The sequence below is a fragment of the Protopterus annectens genome, chromosome 10.part0 (assembly GCF_019279795.1).
Source record: "Protopterus annectens isolate FY-2018-M chromosome 10.part0, PAN1.0, whole genome shotgun sequence".
In the NCBI taxonomy this organism is placed as follows: Eukaryota; Metazoa; Chordata; order Ceratodontiformes; family Protopteridae; genus Protopterus; species Protopterus annectens.
The window spans coordinates 343,222,309-343,243,982 of NC_056744.1; the positions used below are offsets into that span (position 1 = coordinate 343,222,309).

Consider the following 21,674-nt stretch of genomic DNA (forward strand, 5'->3'; position numbering starts at 1 on the left):
CAGCAACATGTTAGGGACTAGTGACTATAACTGGATTTTGAGATTACAAAGCAGATTCTGAACCAGGGGTGCAGTTAGCATAAAACTATTCTTGTAAAAAAAATAAATGCAATGCTATTGATTTTGTATATATATTGAATGTTTTATTAAGGTATTTGTATTTTTTATACTCTGATTTTACTTTAATCTTTACTCCAACTTGTACTAATTAGTGTATTGTAAACCGTTCTTGATTGGATGCTGTGTCACAGGCTTTAATCTAGAAAGCCTTATAAATGTGAGCCGACTGATTTATTGTACTTGCACTGAAGAAGGGTTGTTAGCCGAAAGCTTTGCTTTTGATTTGAACTTCATTAAATGGTTTTAAACGATTTGGCATTATTCAAGTCCAAGTTTGTTGTTTTCTGCTTATATCTGGTTACTTTGGACTTGGCTTACTACAACTGTGTCCAGTTTTTCTTAGAAGCTATCTGCCTCTAATTGGCCAGACCACACCACTATACTCTGTCATTTGGTTATGATAATTATTTGGCTTATTAACAAGAGTGAAACAGTAAGTAGAAGGTCGAAAGCCTGCTATTATAGTGTGGTGGAATTTTAATATTGAGTCAAGGGTGGTGTGTATGTGTAAGGTAAGAGCTTATTTAAAGTACAGTTATTGTGGAAAAGGGAAACCTGCAACATACTTAAATACAGAGAGATCAGGGAGAAATGGGTCAGGGGGCTATGCCAAAGACTGTGTTCATTGGGATGTTCAGTATAAAGTTCTTTTCCTGGTATGGATGATGTAGATCTGTATCCTAAGGTAAGAGGGTATCTTTCTGCATGCTTTTGTGGCCTGGCTGCACTGAAGGATGTTCATCATGTTACACTGCTGCAGTCATTACACTTGGGTTATCCTGCCGTCAGGCGGTTCCCCAGTCGGCTTGAGTTCCAAAGTCTTGGTCCAGCGTCTGTTGCTGTTGCCTCCTCCCTGACGTCAGTGCGACAGGGATATACAAGATGCAGCCAACGCCATTTTCTTCAGTCTTTCTTGCCGCGTGGTGCCCAAAGCAAAAGCAGTTCGCAAGTGCTGGTCGGCCGACTCCTGAGATTTTCATTCCGAATCCAGAACTGAAATCTACAAAGCTAAGTACCCCATTGGGGAAACTTTTTCTTGCCTCAGACCGATGTCAGTAAAAGTTAATAACTGTATTTCTTGTGGGAAGCAAATACCTCATAAGGATTTCCATTCCTATTGTATCCCATGCCTAGGCCCAGACCACGACGTCACTGGTTGTCAGTTTTGTGCTAGGTTTAACAAGCTTACTGTTAAACGTCGGTTTGATTTTGCCTGACATTATTTTGGCAGAAAATTCAATTACACCATGCCATCAGAACTTCCGACGACTGGAATACATAAAAAGCGCAAAGACAAGGACAGGCATCCGAGGCCCAAAACTGATGAAGAGGCCTCTTCTAGGCCGGTCGCCGGTTCTCCATTTTTCAGCGAGGCGCCTTCGCAGCCCCTGACGACCGCTTCTGCAGAACCACAGGCTGCCTCCGACTCCCACTCCCACGTGGAGCTGGCTGGGCCTTCGGACGCACAAGTTTTTCAGCCTACTGAAACTAACCCTTCAGAGGGAACCGAAGTAGCTGAGCAATCCACAGCTTCAGAGGGTGTTTTCAGACCTACTCAGTTAAGCATTAAACCCTCTGCTAAGTCTAAGCCTCCCTTAAAAACAAAGAAACAAATACAGCATTCTCCAGGACAGGCCTCCATGCCTAAGAAACAAATGCTCAAAATGGCTGAAGATCTAATCACCCTGATCAGGGGGTCCCATCCCCCTCCTGATAAAAGGCCCAGACAGGATGCAGACTATGACTCATCCGACCAGGTGTCCATTTCTTCAGATTCATCCTCAGACCTAGGATATTCTTTACCCTCTTATGAGGATTCTGATGCTGAGGAATCAATTCCATCAGCTTCTCCGCCTGAGGACTACTCCTTTGGGGAAACCTTACATACCATGAGGGAGCATTTCCATTGGGAAGGCCAGGATTACTCAGAATCCAAGAAAAGGCTCGGAGACTTCCTTTTATTACCTCAACACAGACTCCTTGCTATTCCGTCGGTGTTAGATATTGTGGATGATGTGTATACTGAATCCAGCTTAGATCCTGACTCCTTACCTCCAGCCACAGTTAAACCTGACAGGTATTACAGAGTCCCTGACTCGCACAAATTTCTGTATAAAAGCCCTGTTGCTGACCCTGAAACTATTTCTCAGGGACCCAAAGGAATTAAGGCCTCATCAGCAAAAAACCCAGTTCCCTCTGACAGAGATTCCAGAGCTTTAGACAGATGGGGAAAGAAGGTATATACGTCTGCAACTTTAGCAATGAGAGCCTTAAATTGCCAGTTTCACATGATAAAATATCAGCAATTTTTGATGTCTCAGTTGAAACAAAAAATGCTTCCAGATTCAGATCCTCGTAATTTTAAAGAAATGCAGGATTTATTGCATGCAGCTGAACAAGTGGGAAAACATACTTTGCAATGTGGTTTTGATTCTTTAGAGGCCTCCTGTAGAGCAACAGTTACAGGCTCTGTCATTAGAAGACATGCTTGGCTAAAAGAACATACGTTACCAGATCATGTTAAAGCAAAATTATTGGCTGCACCTTTGCAGCGGGATGTGTTATTTGGAGTTAAGGCAGAAGAGGTATTAAAGAAGATGGAGGATAAGGCAAAATCTATGCAAACGGTGAAGGATTTCTTACAGGTTCAGCCTCCTCGATTTAGCAGAAATTGGCCAACAAAGAATTGGTCCTTTCCAGTTACAGACAGACCTCAAAGGGGCAGATACAGACGTCCAAGAGGTAGAGGTCAACCACAAGGTCCTTACAGGCCTCGACAATAGGGTGCACCAGGCCAGAAAGAAGGGGAAGACAGACCCCAACCATATAAAAAGCAGCCTCAATGACTTCCCACTGCAGCTGCCAAACAGCTCTCTCTTGGCAGTCCCCTTAGGAGGAAAACTGGCACTTTTCTATCACAATTGGCATTTGATCACCAATGACAAATGGGTTCTCAACATTGCATCTCAAGGTTACAGGTTCCACTTTCACACTCTGCCAAGGTTAAAATGAATGCCAAATCTGCCACCAAATTATTGGGCAGAGGCTCAAAACCAAATTACAGCACTCATGGACATGAGAGCTATTCAAAAGGTACCTCCACAGGAGCAAGGACAAGGTTTTTACTCGAGGCTCTTTCTGGTTCCCAGAAAGGACAAAGCCTGGAGGCCCATTCTGGATCTTTCTTCTCTAAACACTTACCCGGATGTTCCGAAATTCAAAATGTTGACACTACAGCAGCTTCTTCCCATGCTGGGCAAGAAAGCTTGGCTCGCGACCTTGGACCTCAAGGAGGCATACCTGCATGTCCCTATCAGACAAAACTGCAGAGGATACCTCGAATTCATAGCTGGTTCAATGCACTATCAATTCTCTGCACTGCCCTTTGGCTTATCTACTGCGCACAGGGTCTTCACAAACTGAGACTGCCCATGCTATGGAATAGACTTTCCTATACATGTCAAGCGGAGTGTCTCACTGGTCCTCTTCAAGAGAAATCTTGATGAGTGGATGGGAAATAGAAAATTCACCCCGGGGATCACTCCAGTGGCTCTACTTGACAAAGGCACTAGGAAGGAACTTAGGTCGGGTGACACGATACCAGGGTAATCCTATGGGCTAGGCCTGTAAAGGCTCCAGGGCCATTAGCCCAGTACACACCCGGTGGTGGTGCTGCGGTAGCGTTGTCTCCTCACAGTAAGACACTGTCTGGTTCGATTCTCAGCTAGAGCGTCTTCTGTGTGGGACATGCGTGAATGGGCGTACCTTCGTTGAAGGTTGTGCATCAGGCCTGGCAAGCTGGTACGTAAAAATCAACTGCCAATCATTAGCAGACCGGAGTTCCGCTGTGGCGACCCCTAACTGGGAAAAGCCGAAAGACAGAAACAAACAAACAAATGAAGTGTAAATTTCATATAATTTTCTCCCTCAATTTAAAAAAAAAACTGTTAAAGATATACTTTAATGAATGCCTGGACTCTTTGTGGCATTCAATCTAATTTGCCAAAGCAACTCTTAAAATTCCAAAAAAACATGCAGGTCGCCCCCTCTATCGTCCACTGCAACCCTGTTAATGATGAAAAAATTAATTTATTGAAAGATGTGCAAATCAGTGAATGTAAAGTGCATTGGTCTCTCTACGTTTCCTAATGTTGTAGACATGCTCTTAAATTCTTTTAGGCAGAATATGCATGGTAAGCAGAATACGTGCTACATCCACCTGAGTTCTCTGTTACTTCCTGTTAGGAAGCACTTTGTTCATTAGGTCAGGGGTGACCAGCATTGCAGGACCTTCACCCATAAGGTTTTTTCCTGTCATTCTTCGTAGTGTTCATAAACCCATGTAGGTCATTTTGTGGGGAACAGGCAATGAGATTCATTCCATTCACTTTTGAAAATTTTGAGAGAAAGTGAACAATTTTTTGCTAATCAGAAAGACAGAAAGCCAAGCAGCACAGAGCAAGATAAGGTAGAAATGTCATATTCACATTAAGTACAGTGGATACTTCATAACTGTCCAGGTTTTTGCAGAATGTCCCGATTTTTATATCATATTTTGGGATCTGTTCCTCATAAAATTTGTGTTTTTTCTGGCAAATCACTGAGGATTCAAGTCACTAAGTAGTGACATATATTTGAGTTTCAAATGTCATATCCCTCAGAAAATGCATGGTAGCATGCATCCTGCCATTCTAGCAACTTTCTAAGTTTATAAGAGCTGTTGTGTCTTTCGGCTTTTCCCGGTTAGGGGTCGCCACAGCGGAACTCCGGTCCGCTAATGATTGGCAGTAGATTTTTACGTGCCGAGTTGCCAGCTCTGACGCACAACCTTCGACGAAGTTACGCCCATTCACGCATGTCTCCACACGGAAGATGCTTTAGCTGAGAATCGAAGCAATATTTAAAATCTGTACCTATTTTTTTGGTCTTTGCCCCCCCATTATTTTAGGCTTTGTCCAGATTTATTGCATTGAGGTTGAGAAGCATGGTACAGTGTTATGGTTATGTAATTAATTATAGGACTGTAAATGTCATGTTTGGCCAGGGTGGCAAGGCCCCTGTAACCCCACTATGGGAGCTGTGCACCCCTCACCTTGGATTTTACTAGTGCTCACTCTGAAGGTAGTCAGGCTTGGATACGAGTCTGATACTAGAAATCCATGGACTTGTCACCGTTGAGTGAGATTTTCCACTCATCTCCAGAGTCGTGTGAACTAGGAATGAGAATGTTATGATGGTGAGATTTGGGGGCACCCTCTTTGGGAGAAGTGTAAGGACTTTGTTAACATTTTAAGATATTACCAATTTTTGTAGTAAAACTGTATTTTATTGATATATTTTTTGTTGATATTTCAGTTCTCAGCATTGCAAATTACGATATTTTGAAGTTCATATGTACGAATTCATCATTTTAGTGTTTAATAGGGTCATCATCGATTAAGCTACGTGGTCCCATTGTGCAGCTTGGCATTTAGTTTAGCAGCCATGTTGACGGTGCCTTACGTTTTAATGTTACAGTGTATTTTTGGAAAATAATGCATTTTGCATTCAAACGAATGCCTCATGTCTGCTTTGCTAAAGAATGCAATTTGTTTAATATTTTTTTCTTTTTCTTACTATTTTTTTATTTATTTTAGGGAAGGTGGATGTAGAATGGCTAATATCCAGAAAAATGCAACTGAAGAGAAAGGCAGAGGTAATTTTCTCCAATTCTTATGTTTTTTCCTTTTCTTGGAGGTGGCAGTGTTTAATTACCTAATATCTTTAAAGCTAGTTGGTTGATTAGTGGGGGTGTGGGACCGGCCCAGGGCATGCCAGCTGTCCAGCCAAGACAGGAAGCTTCACTGTTTCTAAATGTAGTGCCGTGCTGATATGCCTTTAGTGACATGAGCCCATGATAAGTGACCTACACTTTTAGTTCGGTAGCCAGTTGGTCAGGACCTTAAGTTGTTATCCTGCTTTAGCTGTAACCTGGGGATGAATCATGTGCACTGAGACATTTGTCGAGGTGAGGAACACTGTATACCTTGCACTTGTGTATACTCAGAAAAGAGGGACAATACAGATGAAGAAAGTGAAAGAAAGGCAGCTAATTGAAGTGAGAAATTGTCTGGGTCTCTTTAGGAATGAGAAGGTTATTCAGAAGAATGTCCTACGATAAAGGAATGTCAGCCTTTTTACAAGTTGATTGTTTTGGATCATAGCTCCATATGTGGTACGTTAATAGGCCCAAACAAGGATGAAAAATGTCTCTAGCCAGTACACTCTCTAACTTATTGCTTTATTATTATTATTAAACATCTGCATGTCATAGCCAGTGTGCTGAACTATTTTTTAATATTGAGTGGAAATCTCCCATGATACTTGGTAGTCAAATATTTTTGAACAGATTTCTTCCTGAGAAGGCAGTCTGTGTTACTGCTGCTCTGCCACCTAGAGAGTATGAGTGATATTGCAACAAGAAACAAGGGGGAGCCATTGGTCTTGTTTAGGTTCATAGGTTAATAGGTGTGTACTAGGCTAACGGACCTGGAGCCTTTACAAGCCTAACCCATAAAAGTGCCTAGCATCGTGCCGCCCAACGTTAGTTCCCAGTGCTTCTATCAAGTAGAGCCACTGGAGTGATTCCCAGGGTGAACTTTCTATTACCCATCCACTCATCAAGATTTCTCTTGACGAGGGACAGCGAGGTGCTCTGCTTGACATGTATGTGAAGTCTATTCCAGAGCATGGACGGTCTCCGGGTGAGGAACCTGTCCCTTCAGCATGTTCTGTTGATTGTGGTAATGAGGTTGAGGTGTCTGGAGCATGTGGTGTGGAGGGATTAGGATTTCTTTAGATGTAGCATATCTAAGAGAGCTGGGTCAGACTTGGCTTTGTAAGTCAAGCAGAGATCGCCTCTAAGTAGGAGATTTGAGACCGAGAATAGCTGGTGTCTTTTGAGTCTGTCCGTGTAGGACATGTGTTTAACACCTAGGATCCTTTTCATGAGGTACTTCTGTGGCATCTCCAGCTGTTGCAGGTGTCTAGTGAGGTACATGCCAAATGGGGCATTATACTCGATGATTGGTCTAATGAGGGAAGAGTAGAGAGAGATGACCTCTTTCTTCCTGGGTGCAAAACCCTTGGTAATGAAATGTGCCACGTAGAATGGCAGACCTCTAAAATTACTGTTGGTGCTAGGATAAGAAGCCTTCTGAAGTAGGACAGCGTTAGGAAGGTGCAACAACTCCACCACCTTTGTTCCCCCTTTCACATCACTCCGTTATATCAGCACTGTTTGATTGCTTTGTTGCTTTGTCTTTCTGCTTCGATGAACGTAGCTCATTTATTGTAAATCACATCTGTTTTCTGCTTGGTAGGTATGTATTAAGGGTAGAACATACCTGTCTGATCGCAGCTGAAAATATGTCGGGCAGTATTGCACCAGTTTTGGAAACCCTTATTTTCTTGGCTGTACTTTGTAGTGTGCTTAATTCTTTTCATTGCATGCGGTCCCCAGCACTTTGTTTGCAAGTGTATCAGTATATTTAACTGGCTTTGCTAACTGTCATCCAGTCAGAAGTAACTGCAGCATGTAATGAGTCTTAACCATAATAAATGCCGTAATTGATTTATTTTACTGTAAGCAGTGACAGCTTTCTTAGTGAGCTGTCATTTGCTTATTTCTAAACATTCCAGATCGTTTGATTTAACCACGAGTTGTACCATTTGTGCATAGTTATACAGTGCTAAAATTCTATGACCACGTGGCTTAAGCAACTTTGCTGTACAGAGGGGGATGTTAGTTGAAGAAAATTTAAGACATCTGATCCCTTGTACAAGATGTTTGAGCATGTTAACACATGCATAATGCTTGTAACACTCTTCATAGTTATGGAAACCCAGCTGGGAATGAACTCCAGTTCAAGGAAGATATGCTTTCTGTGGCAAAAGTAACTTGCCTGGAAACTGCTGTGATGTACATTGCGCACACATCCAAGAGGTTGTTGCATTAATAAGGCTGGCCTTTTAGACCAGTAGCAGGTGAGAAGTCCTTCAGTAAGGTTGTCCTTGCTAACTGGAGTCTATTCCCACAGTGTATGAAAAATGAGAGCAGCTTGGTGCTATGCAGAACACTGCTACATAATCATCTTATGGCAATCTATAAATATCAAAGGTGCAAAAAGCATCCTCACTCGGTTTCCATTGAGTTAACTGCTCAGTTTGAGCATTTAATTATGCCTTATATCAGAGTTAAGGCAGTTTTCATTTTCAGTTTGCTGTGTGTTTTTATTAGATTTGTTTTCCATCTCATCATAATACCTTCAATTTATTGTTACACAAGTTTGAATTGGTACACTGTACACTTTGTTAGGATGAAATGTGTTGGATTGAATTTTGCATTTCATTGTATTACTTAACTGAAAGCAGTGTTTGTAACCATGTTTGGATTGCTCTGTTATGCCTGCATTTGACCCAGATCATGCAGAATAGACTAGCTCCCTCACCTAACAAACAAAACAAATTTGAAATGCAGTAGCTGATCTCCATGCATATAAATGGGAAAACTGGAGGGAAAAAAAAAACTTTTATAAGATATAAATTCAGTAACGAAAAGTATTAAAACAGGTGCTTAAACAAGTATACCTATCAGCAGATGAGCAGATATCTCAATCCCCCTACGAAAAAAGAAATTGCACTCCAACAGCAAGTATAAAAATAGTAATTTATTATCAAGCGCTGAGTTCTGCTTACAAATGCCAGTGTAGAGAGATCTGCTATGCCAAAAATGTCCTCTAATAATGCATTACTGAATCTAACAAACCTGCGAAATGTGCTTGTAGCATCAATTGGCCTTGAAAAACTGAGAGAGCCAAGTGAAAAGGAAAGTGAACTGTCTGCAAGTGTTCTACGTTTCTGTTGTGCTATAGTTCTGTTATTTTGCTTAAACAGTTTTGTAGTTCACCACCACATTTCTGACTAGGGGACTTTTAGCACCATTGTGTTGTCTGCGGGATGGGTGGGATACTAAACAACGTGAAACATTCTGTTTAAATAGCAGCATCACTAGGTGTGTGGATTCTGTGGGGAAGATGTGAATACAAAGATGGCATGAATAAGTAACAAACTAGAAAAGTGGAGCATTCTGAATGTTCTTGCTAGGTGGGAGAGTAGTGGTTGGGGAGTTGTGTACTAACACAGTTGTCAACAAAGTTTTGCACGGAGCAGAAGTCGTAAGATTCTGCTTTCTGATCTAGGAGTCACTGTAGCTATGAATAAACACGATCACACTGGCTGTAAGCAGTTATGGGTCCAGCTCTGAGTGATGTGTTATTTCCTTCTGCAGATTGGGGTGACAATTCTGGTAAGTTACTAGACATTATTCTGGGTAAAACAGAATTTCCCCACAACTGTATAGGAATGTATGACGGAGTTTGAAGAATGCTGTAGGATACCAAAATGCAGGGTCTAGGTTTTGGTACCATTTGGTATCGGCTTATTGTTACGTAACCAGGGGCGGAAGTTTTCAGGTGACTTTTTTTTTTTAATGGGAGAAATGGCTCATACACGTTTAATTCTGTTCTCCTGTGTTTGTTAATGTCTTGAGCTGTATGGTGTTGCCTTTTTTCAGGGAGAGTTGAATCATACATATTTAATTCTGTTCTGCTGTTGCCTTGAGCTGTGTGGTTTCTTTTAACAATTGATAATAGAATTATTTTGTCAAGGCTCACCCGTAGAAACGTCTGGCAGTCTTACACAAAGGATTAAGGCCAAGCAGATAACAAGCTTCAATCCTGTAGCCTTGTGTTGATGGCCCTGACTCTCCATTTTGTATACTAACCGACTTAACCAGTGCTTTCAGGATGCACTTAAGCCTGCAGGTTAACCTAGTTAACAAAAGTAAAGCAAGTATTTTAAAAATGGGGTCTTTGACTCAGTGGAACAAAATTAGAGAAGTACACAGACTAGCACCTAGCAAGGTTTTCACATTTACATGATTTTGCTCATCTCCTTTTGTGATGTTTTTACACTGTATGGAAAGCCCTTGTAATACTGAATTAAAAAAAATAAATAAAATGTGCATTCTCATTTACAGTAGCAAAGGAAGTGTTCTGGCTGCCCTTTGTTGGTTAGGTGGGGAGAGATGAGAATATCTGGGTGGAGTTGGTGTTAGTCATTCTGGTAGCTATTTTGGGGTTTACGGTGAGGTTTTAATGAGTAGCTACTATCAAAAGTGAAAACAAAAGTTTGATCATATCTTGATTTTCTGTACGATACTTCTATCCCTGCATTACTTTGAATTAGTAGTATTTTTTAATTTCCTTGATCCCCAAATTGAATAGTAGTTGACCACCCTAATGGCATCATTTTATCAGCCAGGGCTGCTATTTCTCACCATTTAACAGTTTGTTGCAGTTACATTTCTTTCATTGTCCTTACAGTCATTTAACTGCAGTTCTCTGATTGTGGGATCTCTCTGTCTCGCTGAGTGACTCTGCAGACTGTCAGCTTATTTTTCTGTGGCTCTTATTTTTGTTAATTGCTCGCTTCTTAATGGATCTTTTTCCTTCCTTGTTTAATTTAGAAATGGTGGCAAGTTGACTGCTTTTAAGTCTACAAATGTCTTTGTTAAAGGTTACCAGCCTTTCCCCGCTCTCCATCAGCAGATATCAACTTTCCTGTCATTTGCATCTCTGCTGCCACTCATCTGTGGGTGACAGTTTACAGTAACACGTCTTGTTGCATTAGGTCATATGATTTGTCTGATAATGTGACAGCTTCTAGAAGGAAAGAACAGTATTTCAAGGAAGATCCAAATGCTGTCCTGAAAAATATAAAGTCCAGTGTGGAAAGAAAACTGTTCTTTAAATATGATATGGCATTTTCAGGATTGAAAAGAACTGTTTCATGAGAAAAAGTGATATGTGCATATAGTTGTCCTTTGATTTACAAATGAGATTGTTTAGAGAAAAGTGTTATTTTGTTAAGTAGGTGATTGCATACCTTCCGATGTCTTAGCACAATAATTCTGGACAAAGCCAAAAATAGCAGGGCAATGACTCAATTAGGGACAGATTTTAAATATTACTCTTATAAACTTAGAAACATGGTAGAAGAACAAGTCTTACTTCAGCATGCATTTCTGGAAGAATGAGAGGTCTGAAACTCAAATTTCACATTAGCTCTAGTGAGTGCAGTCCTCAGTGACTTACCAAAATGTATATTTTATGAGGAACACACCGAAAGTATGAGACATAAATCTGGATATTCTGTGAAATTTTGGACAGTTGCGAGGTGTAGGTGTTTGGGACTGCAATTACTTTGCTTGTAGACTAATGCAGATGTGTTTGCTGTATTTGTTGCTGTTTGATAAAATTTGGTCAACTCTGTTGCTTGGTGCAGTGTTCGAGTGGTTGTGCCGTGAGCAGCTTCCTTGGTAGCTGGTGCAGTCTGTGGGCTGTTGTGCCCTGAGCAGCTGCCTTGAGCTGGTGCAGTGTGCGAGCTGTTGTGCCCTGAGCAACTGCCTTGGTAGCTGGTGCAGTGTGCAAGCTGTTGTGCCATGAGCAGCTCCCTTGGTAGATGGTGCAGAGTGTGGGCTGTTGTGCCATGAGCAGCTTCCTTGGTAGCTGGTGCAGTGCGTGAGCTGTTGTGCCATGAGCAGCTGCCTTGGTAGCTGGTGCAGTGTGCGAGCTGTTGTGCCGTGAGCAGCTGCCTTGGTAGCTGGTGCAGTGTGCAAGCTCTTGTGCTGTGAGCAACTTCCTTGGTAGCTGGTGCAGTGTGTGAGCTGTTGTGCCATGTGCAGCTGACTTGGTAGCTAGTGCAGTGTGTGAGCTGTTGTGCTGTGGGCAGCTGCCTTGGTAGCTGGTGCAGTGTGCGAGCTGTTGTGCTCTGAACAGCTGCGTTGGTAGCTGGTGCAATGTGTGAGCTGTTGTGCTGTGAGCAGCTGCCTTGGTAGCTGGTGCCGTGGGCAGCTGCCTTGGTAGCTGGTGCAGTGTTCTAGCTGTTGTGCCATGAGCAGCTGCCTTGGTAGCTGGTGCAGTGTGTGAGCTGTTGTGCCGTGGGCAGCTGCCTTGGTAGCTGGTGGAGGGTATCACTGGATTATTACTATTACTGAGTGACAGAAAAGCTTCCTAAATGTCATCCTGCAGTATCGAAGCAGAGTGTATTGTACCAGCACCCCATTAAAGTGGGGAAGATTAGTCCAATGTCTTATTTCTAACATTTTGGAGTGTGGAGGCTTAGTCAGTACCTTATAATTAGACTGACCCCCGCCCCCACACAAACACAATTTTCTATGGTGTTTAATGACTTGGGCATGTCATAGGTATGTAGGCGGTATATGTTCTGAATTTTACATTCACTGCAGCACTTTGAGCTGGTCTGTTATTGTATATCGAAGTACTTGCATTTCAGTTTTGCATCAAACTGCTAATAGTGGGATTACCTCTTGTTTTGTATTACCAGTTGGACTGTTGTATACCAGTTCCGTTCAGTCACTGATGTTCTTAGTGTTTCACTGTAGCAGTCATTACCTGTGGGTTATCCTTGCTGTGGTAGCCCTCGGCCGGCCAGAATAGCGGAGTCAATGTTTTTCTGTGTCGGCTGCTGTCGCTTGCTGTCTGACGTCAGGTCATCAGTGCTATAAAGGAAGGCAGCCGATACCACTACATCAGTTTTTCTTGCCCTAACCAGTCTTTCTTGCAGTGGAGCCCGTAGAAGAAGCAGTTTTCAAGTGTGCCAGTCAGTCCCTACCAGAGTTTGAATTACAGCTGAAAACGTCTAAAGCTAAGTACCCCATTGGGGATCCTTTTTTCTTGCCCTAAATGTTACCAATTGTTTCGTCTGTGGAAAGCAAATACCACACTGAGACTTCCATTCATAATGCATCACTTGTTTATTCCCAGGCCATGACTTCCCCCGTTGCCAGTTCTGTGCCCTCTTTAACACGAGGACCATTTGTCATAGAGCTCTTATTGTAGCCGGGTATTTTCGTCTTCCGTCTTCGCATTCCAAAATGGTGTCTTTCAGCCAACAATTTGACATTTTGAAAAAACGTAAGGATAAAGATACTGACAGACCACACCAGGCTATACCTTCCAATGACTCTACCCCTAAGCAGGTAGTCAGTTCTCTGGAATACAGTGAGGTGCCTTCACAGCCCCTGATGCCCAATTTGATACTTTCGCAGGCCTCTAGCGAGACCCTTTCGGAGTCCGGTATGCTGCAGAAATCTTCTTTATCTTCCGAGCCTTTGGTTGTCTCTGCCTTGGTTGGGTCCGGAGCTGCGGCACAGGCACTGACTTCTGAGGAGGTTTTTTGCACTACTGAATCCAGTCAAAAACCGACGTCTTCTCCTCCAACTACCATTTCTGTCAGACTGATGGATACTCTTAGGCCTAGAAGCAAAGCCACTTCTAGAAAAACTACCTCTAGCCACCATTTTACTCCTTCACCACCACCCCAAGCTCAAATGCTTAAAATGGTGGAGGATCTTATCACCCTTATCAGGGGTAGTCAGGCCACACCTTCTAAAAAGAAGACACCCTTCTCCTAAGCTAATGACAGAGCAGGATTTTGAGGAATCTGATTATTCAGATTTTGAAGAGGAACAATCTTTGACTGCTTATGAGGATTCAGATGCAGAGGAATCCATTCCTTCTGCCTCCCCACCAGAAGATCTTTCCGTTGGGGAAACCCGTCGCACAGTACAAGGACAAAATGATTGACTTCAACATTTGTCTAAGCTTCTGGTGTCATTCTAAGGGGTCCAGTATCTGTCTGCCTGGGATGACATGATCGACAGACCACGATGCTTTGCCAGAGATGGCCTGCACCTGTCACCCTTGGGATTCCTGATTCTGGCTAAGGCTCTTGCCACCCCTATAGTGCCTTTTTTAGGCAAGGTTCAAATGACAAATTCACCACCATAACAGGTACAAGCAAGCAAAATCTGAGGGAAATGCTACTCGGTGCGAGAAGTCTAAACCTCAAAATGCACTTACTCGAGGCACTCCTTAAAATGGAGAACATCGACATCTGTGCAGTGACAGAGACCTGGTTCAAGGCTCCAGAGGGCAGCCCTGCATTACCAGGCTATAATTCATGCCACACCTTTCTGCCACCTAACCTGGACCGAAACACTAAAGGCAGAGGCGTGTCCATATTCATTAAGGATATCCACACTGCCAGGCTATTTGCTCAGCATAATGCATCCGAGATTATCCAAGTGCAACTAACTGGGCAAAACCGCAATCCAAATTGTAGCTTGCTATAGATCCTCCACCATGCCCCAGGATTCCCACTCCTCATTTCTTGATACACTGGAAAATATTAGGGTACAACCGAATACCCTAATAATGGGCGATTTCAACTACCCCACCATTAACTGGGAAAACTATTCATGTACCAACTCTTTTGCTCAACGTTTTTTGGAATTTATAAATTCCAATGCCTTGGATCAACTTATCCACACCCCCACCAGGGCCAGCAATATCCTAGACCTGGTCATTACCAACATGGGTGACCGGTGTTCCATACCAGAGGTCAATTCCTCGTTGGTCAAATCCGACCACAAGCTAATCACCCTAGACATCCACATCCTGCCCCCACCTCCCCATTAGGGAAACCACCGTAAAAGATTTCTCCAAAGCCAACGTCGCGCTTAAGACAGAATGGCAAACTTCACGACACCCATGCAGACGGACAATAGAGGTACAACTGTTGAATCCTACACAAATGCACTTTATAAGCACTTACACGAGTGCATGGATCATGCTATCCCTAACAGAACCAAGATGCTACCTTCCAAAAAAAGGAAGTCAGTCTGGTGGTCCCCTGCCATAAACAAACGCTACAACAAAAGAAAGAAACTGTTGCAAAAAAAAAAAAGAGTAAAATCCCATGATTGGAGGAACTCCCTGGTCAGACTCAGTAAGAAGCTGAGATCCCTAGTTATGAAAACAAAATTGCCACTGATCCTAAAGACAACCACAAAGTATTCTATAGCTATGTCAAGATTCTCAGTGGCAACACTCAGATCTGCTCTGAGTTACAGCACAATGGCACTAAATATACAGAACCAGCTGATATCGCCAAAATCTTGGCAGATAGGTTCAGTGCTACCTTTACCCCCCCTCTCACTCACTAAAGGGCCCATGTCTATACCGGAAGAATGCAAAGTTCCTGCAATCACAGCTGCACAGGTAAAAACTACACTCTCCAAAGCCAAGAACACAGCATCCATGGGACCTGACAACATCCCAGGCTGCGTTCTACACAAACTACAGAATGAACTGGCACCCCACCCAAGTACCATGTTCAATCATAGTCTCATCTCAGGCTTTGTGCCCACTGAATGGAGCACTGCAACTTACCCAATTCCACAAAGGGGGAGCCACCATGAACCCCGGGAACTACCGCCCCATTAGCCTGATGAGCCTGGTCTGCAAGGCCATGGAACCTATCATCATGGACCTTATAAACTAAGACCTTGGCAATCTCTTAACTCTGGATCCCACCCAGTTTGGGTTTGTAAAAGGCAGATCATGTCTCCTAAACCTGATAGACTTCTTTGAAGCAGTCACCAAAACCATAGACGAGGGTAAGGTGGTTCACACAGCCTGTCTAGATCTCGCCAAGGCTTTCAACACCATTCCCCACTCTGGAGTTATAGATAGTCACTAAACTAGGTATAAATCCCTATGTCACAAGATGGGTTGCCAACTGGCTCACTGACAGAACCAACACTGTGAAAGTAGCAGACTCCAAATCCGACTCCAGACCAGTGACAAGTGGAGTACCACAGCGTTCAGTGCTGGGTCCTCTCCTGTTTGGTATCTACTTCTCTGAAGTGCAGGCTAACACAGAAGGTCTTTGGCTAATGAAGTTCACAGAGGACTGCAAACTAGGAGCCATAAGCAAAACTCCTAATAATGTGGACTTCCTACAAAACAGCCTCACTGAGACAGATGCCTGGTGTCAAAGCCATGGCCTCAAGCTCCATGCTAAAAGGTGCATAGTCGTCCCCTTTGGTAAAAACTCTGTACCCATGAAGTACCACATAGGTGATAGTCTACTTAACACCGAAAGTATGATGAGACCATGGGACACAGGTGGACAGTAGTCTCTCCTTTGATAATCACATTGCCACAGTAGTCAGGAAATCCTTCTACGTGGCACACCTCATCACAAAAGGTTTCTCATCCAGGAAAAAGAAGTCATTGTTCCCCTTTACTCGTCACTCATTAGACCTATTGTAGAGTACAACACCCCTTTTGATATGTACCTCACAAGATATCTACAACAACTGGAAAGGCCACAGAAATACCGCAGAAAGAGGATTACCAGCCTCAAACAGATGCCCTACTCAGGCTGTCTCAAAAAACTCCAGCTTTACTCCATTGCATATCGCCTACTCAGAGGCGATCTCTGCCTAACATACAATGCTATGTCAAACCCAGAGCTGTTGGACATGTTCCACTTAAAGAAATCCTAATCCCTCTGAGCTACACACTCTAGGGACCTAAACCTTGTCACCACAATAAACAGAACATGCTGGAGGGACAGATTCCTGTCCCAGAGACTTCCCATACTCTGGAACAAACTACCTATCTATATCAAACAAAGCTCCTCATGAGCACTCTTCAAGAAAAATCTTTATGATTGGATGGGAAATAGGAAATTCACTCCGGGGATCACCTCTGTGGCTCTGCTCAACAAGGGCACAGGAAAATAATTTCCTTGGGTGGCAAAAGCCAGGGTACCTTTTGGCTAGGCTTATATAGGCCCTAGGGCCAATAGCCTAGTACCTACCCATGAACTCCCTCAGGGAACCTTTCCACTGGGAATCCCAGGAGTTCCCCCAGTCTAAAAAAAAGACTGAGAGTTTCTAGACCTGCCCCAGCACAGACCCTTGACCATTCCTCCAGTCTTAGAAGTAGTTGATGATGTCTTACATGAATCCAGCTTAAGTCCTGCCGCCCTCCCACCTGCTTCCAGAAAACCTGATAAGGTATTACAGAGTACCGGATTCTCAAAAATACCTGTACAGAAATCCTGATGCAGACCCAGAGGTCATTACACAGGGACCAAAAGGAGCTAAGGCGGGTTCTGCAAAGAATCCTACTCCTTCTGACAAGGACTCCAGAGCTCTGGAGAGATGGGGTAAAAAAGTATATACCTCTGCAACCTTCGCTGTCGGAGCACTCAACTGTCAATGCCACATGTTAAAATATCAACAACACACTTTGGAACTGTTGAAACAAAAGATTTCAATCTTTCCTGACTGTGCCAATTCGAAAGAGTTAGCAGATTTACTGCACTCTACTTAAGTGGCCAAACACTCATTACACTGTGGATATGATGCCCTAGTAGCCTCAAACAGGGCAGCAGTGTCAGGATCTGTCATTAGGAGACATGCATGGTTGAAGGAACAACCTCTCCCTGTTCATGTCAAACCTAAATTACTTGATGCACTCTGGGATAAGGACTGCTTGTTTGGAGTAAAAGCAGAAGAGGTGCTTAAAAAGATGGAAGACCAAGCAAAATCTATGCAAACAGTAAAAGATTTCCTTCGGGTACAACCTCCTGGGTTCAGCAGGAATTTTCCCTCAAAACACTGGTCCTTTCCTGTACATAGCAGACAAGGGGCATGGTAAGCCCAGCAGGAACAGACCACCTAGACTCCTATCCCAAGGACAGCAGAAAACCAAACAGTGGACCACTTCCACTCCAAAGGCAGGGAGTTCTAAGGCATCCCTCCATGGCAAAAACTCTCAATGACTCCCTCTCCCCCCTCTGCCCTCTGTTCACTCACCAAAAACTGAGGAAGGCTCTCCCTCTGCAAAGAGAATTGGCCTTCTGTAACAAAGGACCAATGGATCTTATAGATTTATTTTTCAGGGATACAAATTCTCCTTCAACGAACTCCCAATTTCAAGAGGGTACCCAGACTTGCCTCCAAATCAGTGGGTAGAGGCTTTGAAACAAGTCCAAACTCTCATATCCCAAGAGACAGTATAACCTGTCTCCTCAGATCAAACAGGCAAAGCCTTTTATTCCAGACTGTTCCTTGTTCCCAGAAAAGAGGGCACTTGGCACCTTTTCCTGGATTTATCCATTCTGAACACCTTTTTGTTCGTCCCCAAATTCAAAATGCTAACTTTGCGGCAACTGCTGCATATGCTGACAAAAAATACCTGGTTAGTTCCCCTAGATCTAAAAGATGCCTACCTCCACATCTCCATAAGGGAATCCTGCAGGAAATTCCTTTGCTTCAAAGCAGGCTCAACACTTTCAGTTTTCTGTGCTACCCTTTGGCTTATCTACTGCTCCCAGGGTATTCACCAAATGCTTAGTCCCGACTATAGCCTTTTGTAGACAGAAAAATATACAGATTTACCCTTATCTGGAAAGACTGCCTCATTCAGGCAGATTGCAAAGAAAAGCTCCTCAAGGACCTCCTCTTTGTCAAAACCCTCCTAACCTCCTTAGGGTACACCATCAACGAGAAGAAACCAAGGCAAACACCCTCCAGGAAGATAATTTTCTTGGGAGCACTGCTGGACACAGCATCCCAAATGGCCTTCCTATCCCCATAAATGCAGAGCTTCCTGCCTGTCTGTTTTACCCATCTGGCTTCCAGAAGTCACCTCACTGTGAGGACATTTCTGCAAGCCTTGGGGTACATGGCATCTTACATCCTTCTAACTCCTCTGGCCGGGCTTCACATGAGAACTTCAGTGGTACCTAAAGAATGTTTGGTGTCAGCACTGTCAACCTCTAGAGACCTCTCTCCCTCTTCTCTGGTGGGCAGGGGCCTGTCCCCAGTACAAGGGTCTTTCCTTCACCCAACCAGGCAGACCATTACCACTGATGGCTCAGACATAGCTTGGGGTGCTCTCCTAGAAGGCAGGTGCACCGAAGATCTTTGGGATGCCCAGCACCTTCCCTTACACATCAACCAGAAGGAAATGATGGCAGTACAAAAGGCTTTGACATCCTTCAAACCCCATCTCAGGCCAGGGGCTCTCCTTATCAAAACACACAACACCACAGTAATATGGTACATCAACAAACAGGGGGGGACCCAATTTTACCCTTTGTGCAGGCTAGCCATGAACCTCTGGCTGACAGCCTCTTTCATGGGACTACACCTGATAGCCCAATACCTACCAGGGATCAACAACACCCTGGCAGACCACTTAAATTTACTGGACCCCCACGAATGGCAGCTCCACAGAAAAATGTTTCACTCAGGTGTGGAGGACTCTGGAGGTGGATATCTTTGCTTCACATCTCAACCATTAGCTGAACAAATTCTGTACGAGGAAGTATCACCACCTAGCATGGAAGGTGGATGCCTTGACCTCCCACTGGAACACCCTCTTTGTGTACGCATTCCCTCCTCTGCTTCTTATTCTCAAGGTACTGATCAAAATAAGGGAGGAGAGACCAAAAGCCATCCTCATTGTTTTAGATTGGCCCAGACAACTTTGGTACCTCTTACTACTTAGCCTGACATTATAGCCTCCCAGGCAGCTTCCTCTGATCTCAAACCTCTTAACTCAGGTGGGGGGGGGGGATGCGGCACCCAGACTTAGACTCTCAAACTGTCAGCATGGCTAATACTCTCAAGGCAAACAAGGGGCCCCTGTTAAGCAAAAAGGTCCTAGACATTATCACAGAGGCCAGAAGGGCCAGCACCAGAAAATCTTACGCTGGAAAATGGAAAAGATTCTGCTCCTGGAGCCAGTCCAGAGGGGGCAGTAGCTCACAACCTTCCATCCCTCTTATCCTGGACTACCTAGCAGAACTATTTAATAGTGGCCTCTCCTTCTCCTCTATTAAAACAGATGCCTCAGCAATTTCAGCTCATTTTGATACAGAATAGCCCTTGTTCTCCCATCCTTTGATTAAACAATTCCTCAGAGGGGCTTCTAATATCAGACCTCTGAAAAGGCCACCCACTCCAGCCTTGGACCTGAATTATGTTTTGGAAAAACTAACTTTACCACCGTTCGAACCTGCTGCTTCAGCAGAACTAAGATACCTGTCCTGGAAGACTGCTTTCCTACTAGCTATCACCTCATCCAGAAGGGTTTCAGAACTTCTGGCACAGATGACCATTGAACCCTTCATCATCTTCCATGCAGACAGCGTCTCCCTGAGGACTTATCCCTTTCTTTATGCCCAAGGTGGTATCTATTGTAACTCTCAACCAGGCATACATCCACCCACCTCCTTTCCTAACCCTCAAAACAAGGGGGAAAGAATTCAGAACTCGCTAGACATGCACAGACAGCTCCGATACTATCTGGACCGTACTAAACCCTTCAGGAAAACAGATCAACTACTTGTTAGCTTTGTCCCAGGGGCAGAGGGGAAGCCTATTTCCAAACAAACCATTTCCAAATGGATATCACATTGTATCCATTTGTGCTACAGATGGCATGGGAGCCCCCCTAAGTCTATTCAAACCCACTCCACTAGGGCAGCCTCCACTCCCACAGCATTCCTCAGAGGAGTTCCCACCAGGGACATACTGGAAGCTGCCACCTGGACATCTGTCCATACCTTTACCAAGCATTGCCACCTACCTCTATTTTCTAGGGCTAGGGCAGGGTTTGCCTCTGCAGTTTTGCAGGGCATGCTGACCCATTCCTAGGTCTCTTACTAATCCTACCACCCCTCTCCTCAGCTTTGGGAATCCTCCCACAGGTGATGACTGCAACAGTGAAACATGAAGAACATAGTACAGTTGTGTGCACTTAACGTAAATGTATATGTTCGAGTGTATTCACTGTTGCAGTCCTGGTTTCTTATCCTCCTTCCCCCTTATGACTTCTTTATTTAGGGAATCATAAGTTTCTAACGGTGGCTTTTAGCCACCAGGACCACTTTACCATATTTACTTGGGCCTCTGACTGGTTAGGGCAAGAAAAACTGATGTAATGGTGTCTGCTGCCTTCCTTTATAGCACTGATGACCTGACGTCAGACAGCAAGCGACAGCATCCGACGCAGAAAAACATTTACTCTGGTATTCGGGTCAGGCGAGGGCTACCACAGCAGGGATAACCCACAGGTGATGACTGCAACAGTGAATACACCCGAGCATCTACATTTATGGTAAGCATACACAACTGTACTGTCTTTTTCTTACTTTTTTCATTTTGTTGACCCATTTCATTTGTTTTCATTTTTCCTACTTGCATTGTTTACAGGTCTGTATCTGGTCATCTTGGCACTTGCCTTCTTTGTTTTTTTGTGTCTAGTTCACCTTTTCAGTTAAGTGGCTGTTTATTGTGTGGATGCTGTTCTAGTCCTGTACTTCCCAGTTATATCCCCCAGTAGTAGGGGCAGCCCATCTTTTCAAGTTACTGATTTGAACAAAAGACTGGGCCCACATCATTATAGTTGGAATACTTCCTGCCCAGTCTACCTAAGGAAATCTCCTTCAGCTGTGGTGGCTGGAGTGTGGAAATCTGCTCCAGTCTACCTGAAATTCCATGAGGCCTAGTGCGTGATTTCTCCCATTTGCTGTTACTTTTGACTTGAAATGTCTGAATGGTG

The 21,674-nt window shown here is 43.8% G+C and overlaps 1 protein-coding gene across 3 annotated transcripts in view; it reads left to right on the forward strand.

Moving 5' to 3' along the window:
• Positions 1-21,674, forward strand: part of SOAT1 (sterol O-acyltransferase 1) — a 1,410,727-nt gene that overhangs the window by 399,840 nt on the left and 989,213 nt on the right. For all 3 annotated transcript variants that reach the window (XM_044085246.1, XM_044085245.1, XM_044085244.1), the window contains exon 3: positions 5,757-5,815. In XM_044085246.1, the coding sequence (XP_043941181.1) occupies positions 5,757-5,815 (59 nt within the window). The remainder of the gene's footprint in view (positions 1-5,756; positions 5,816-21,674) is intronic.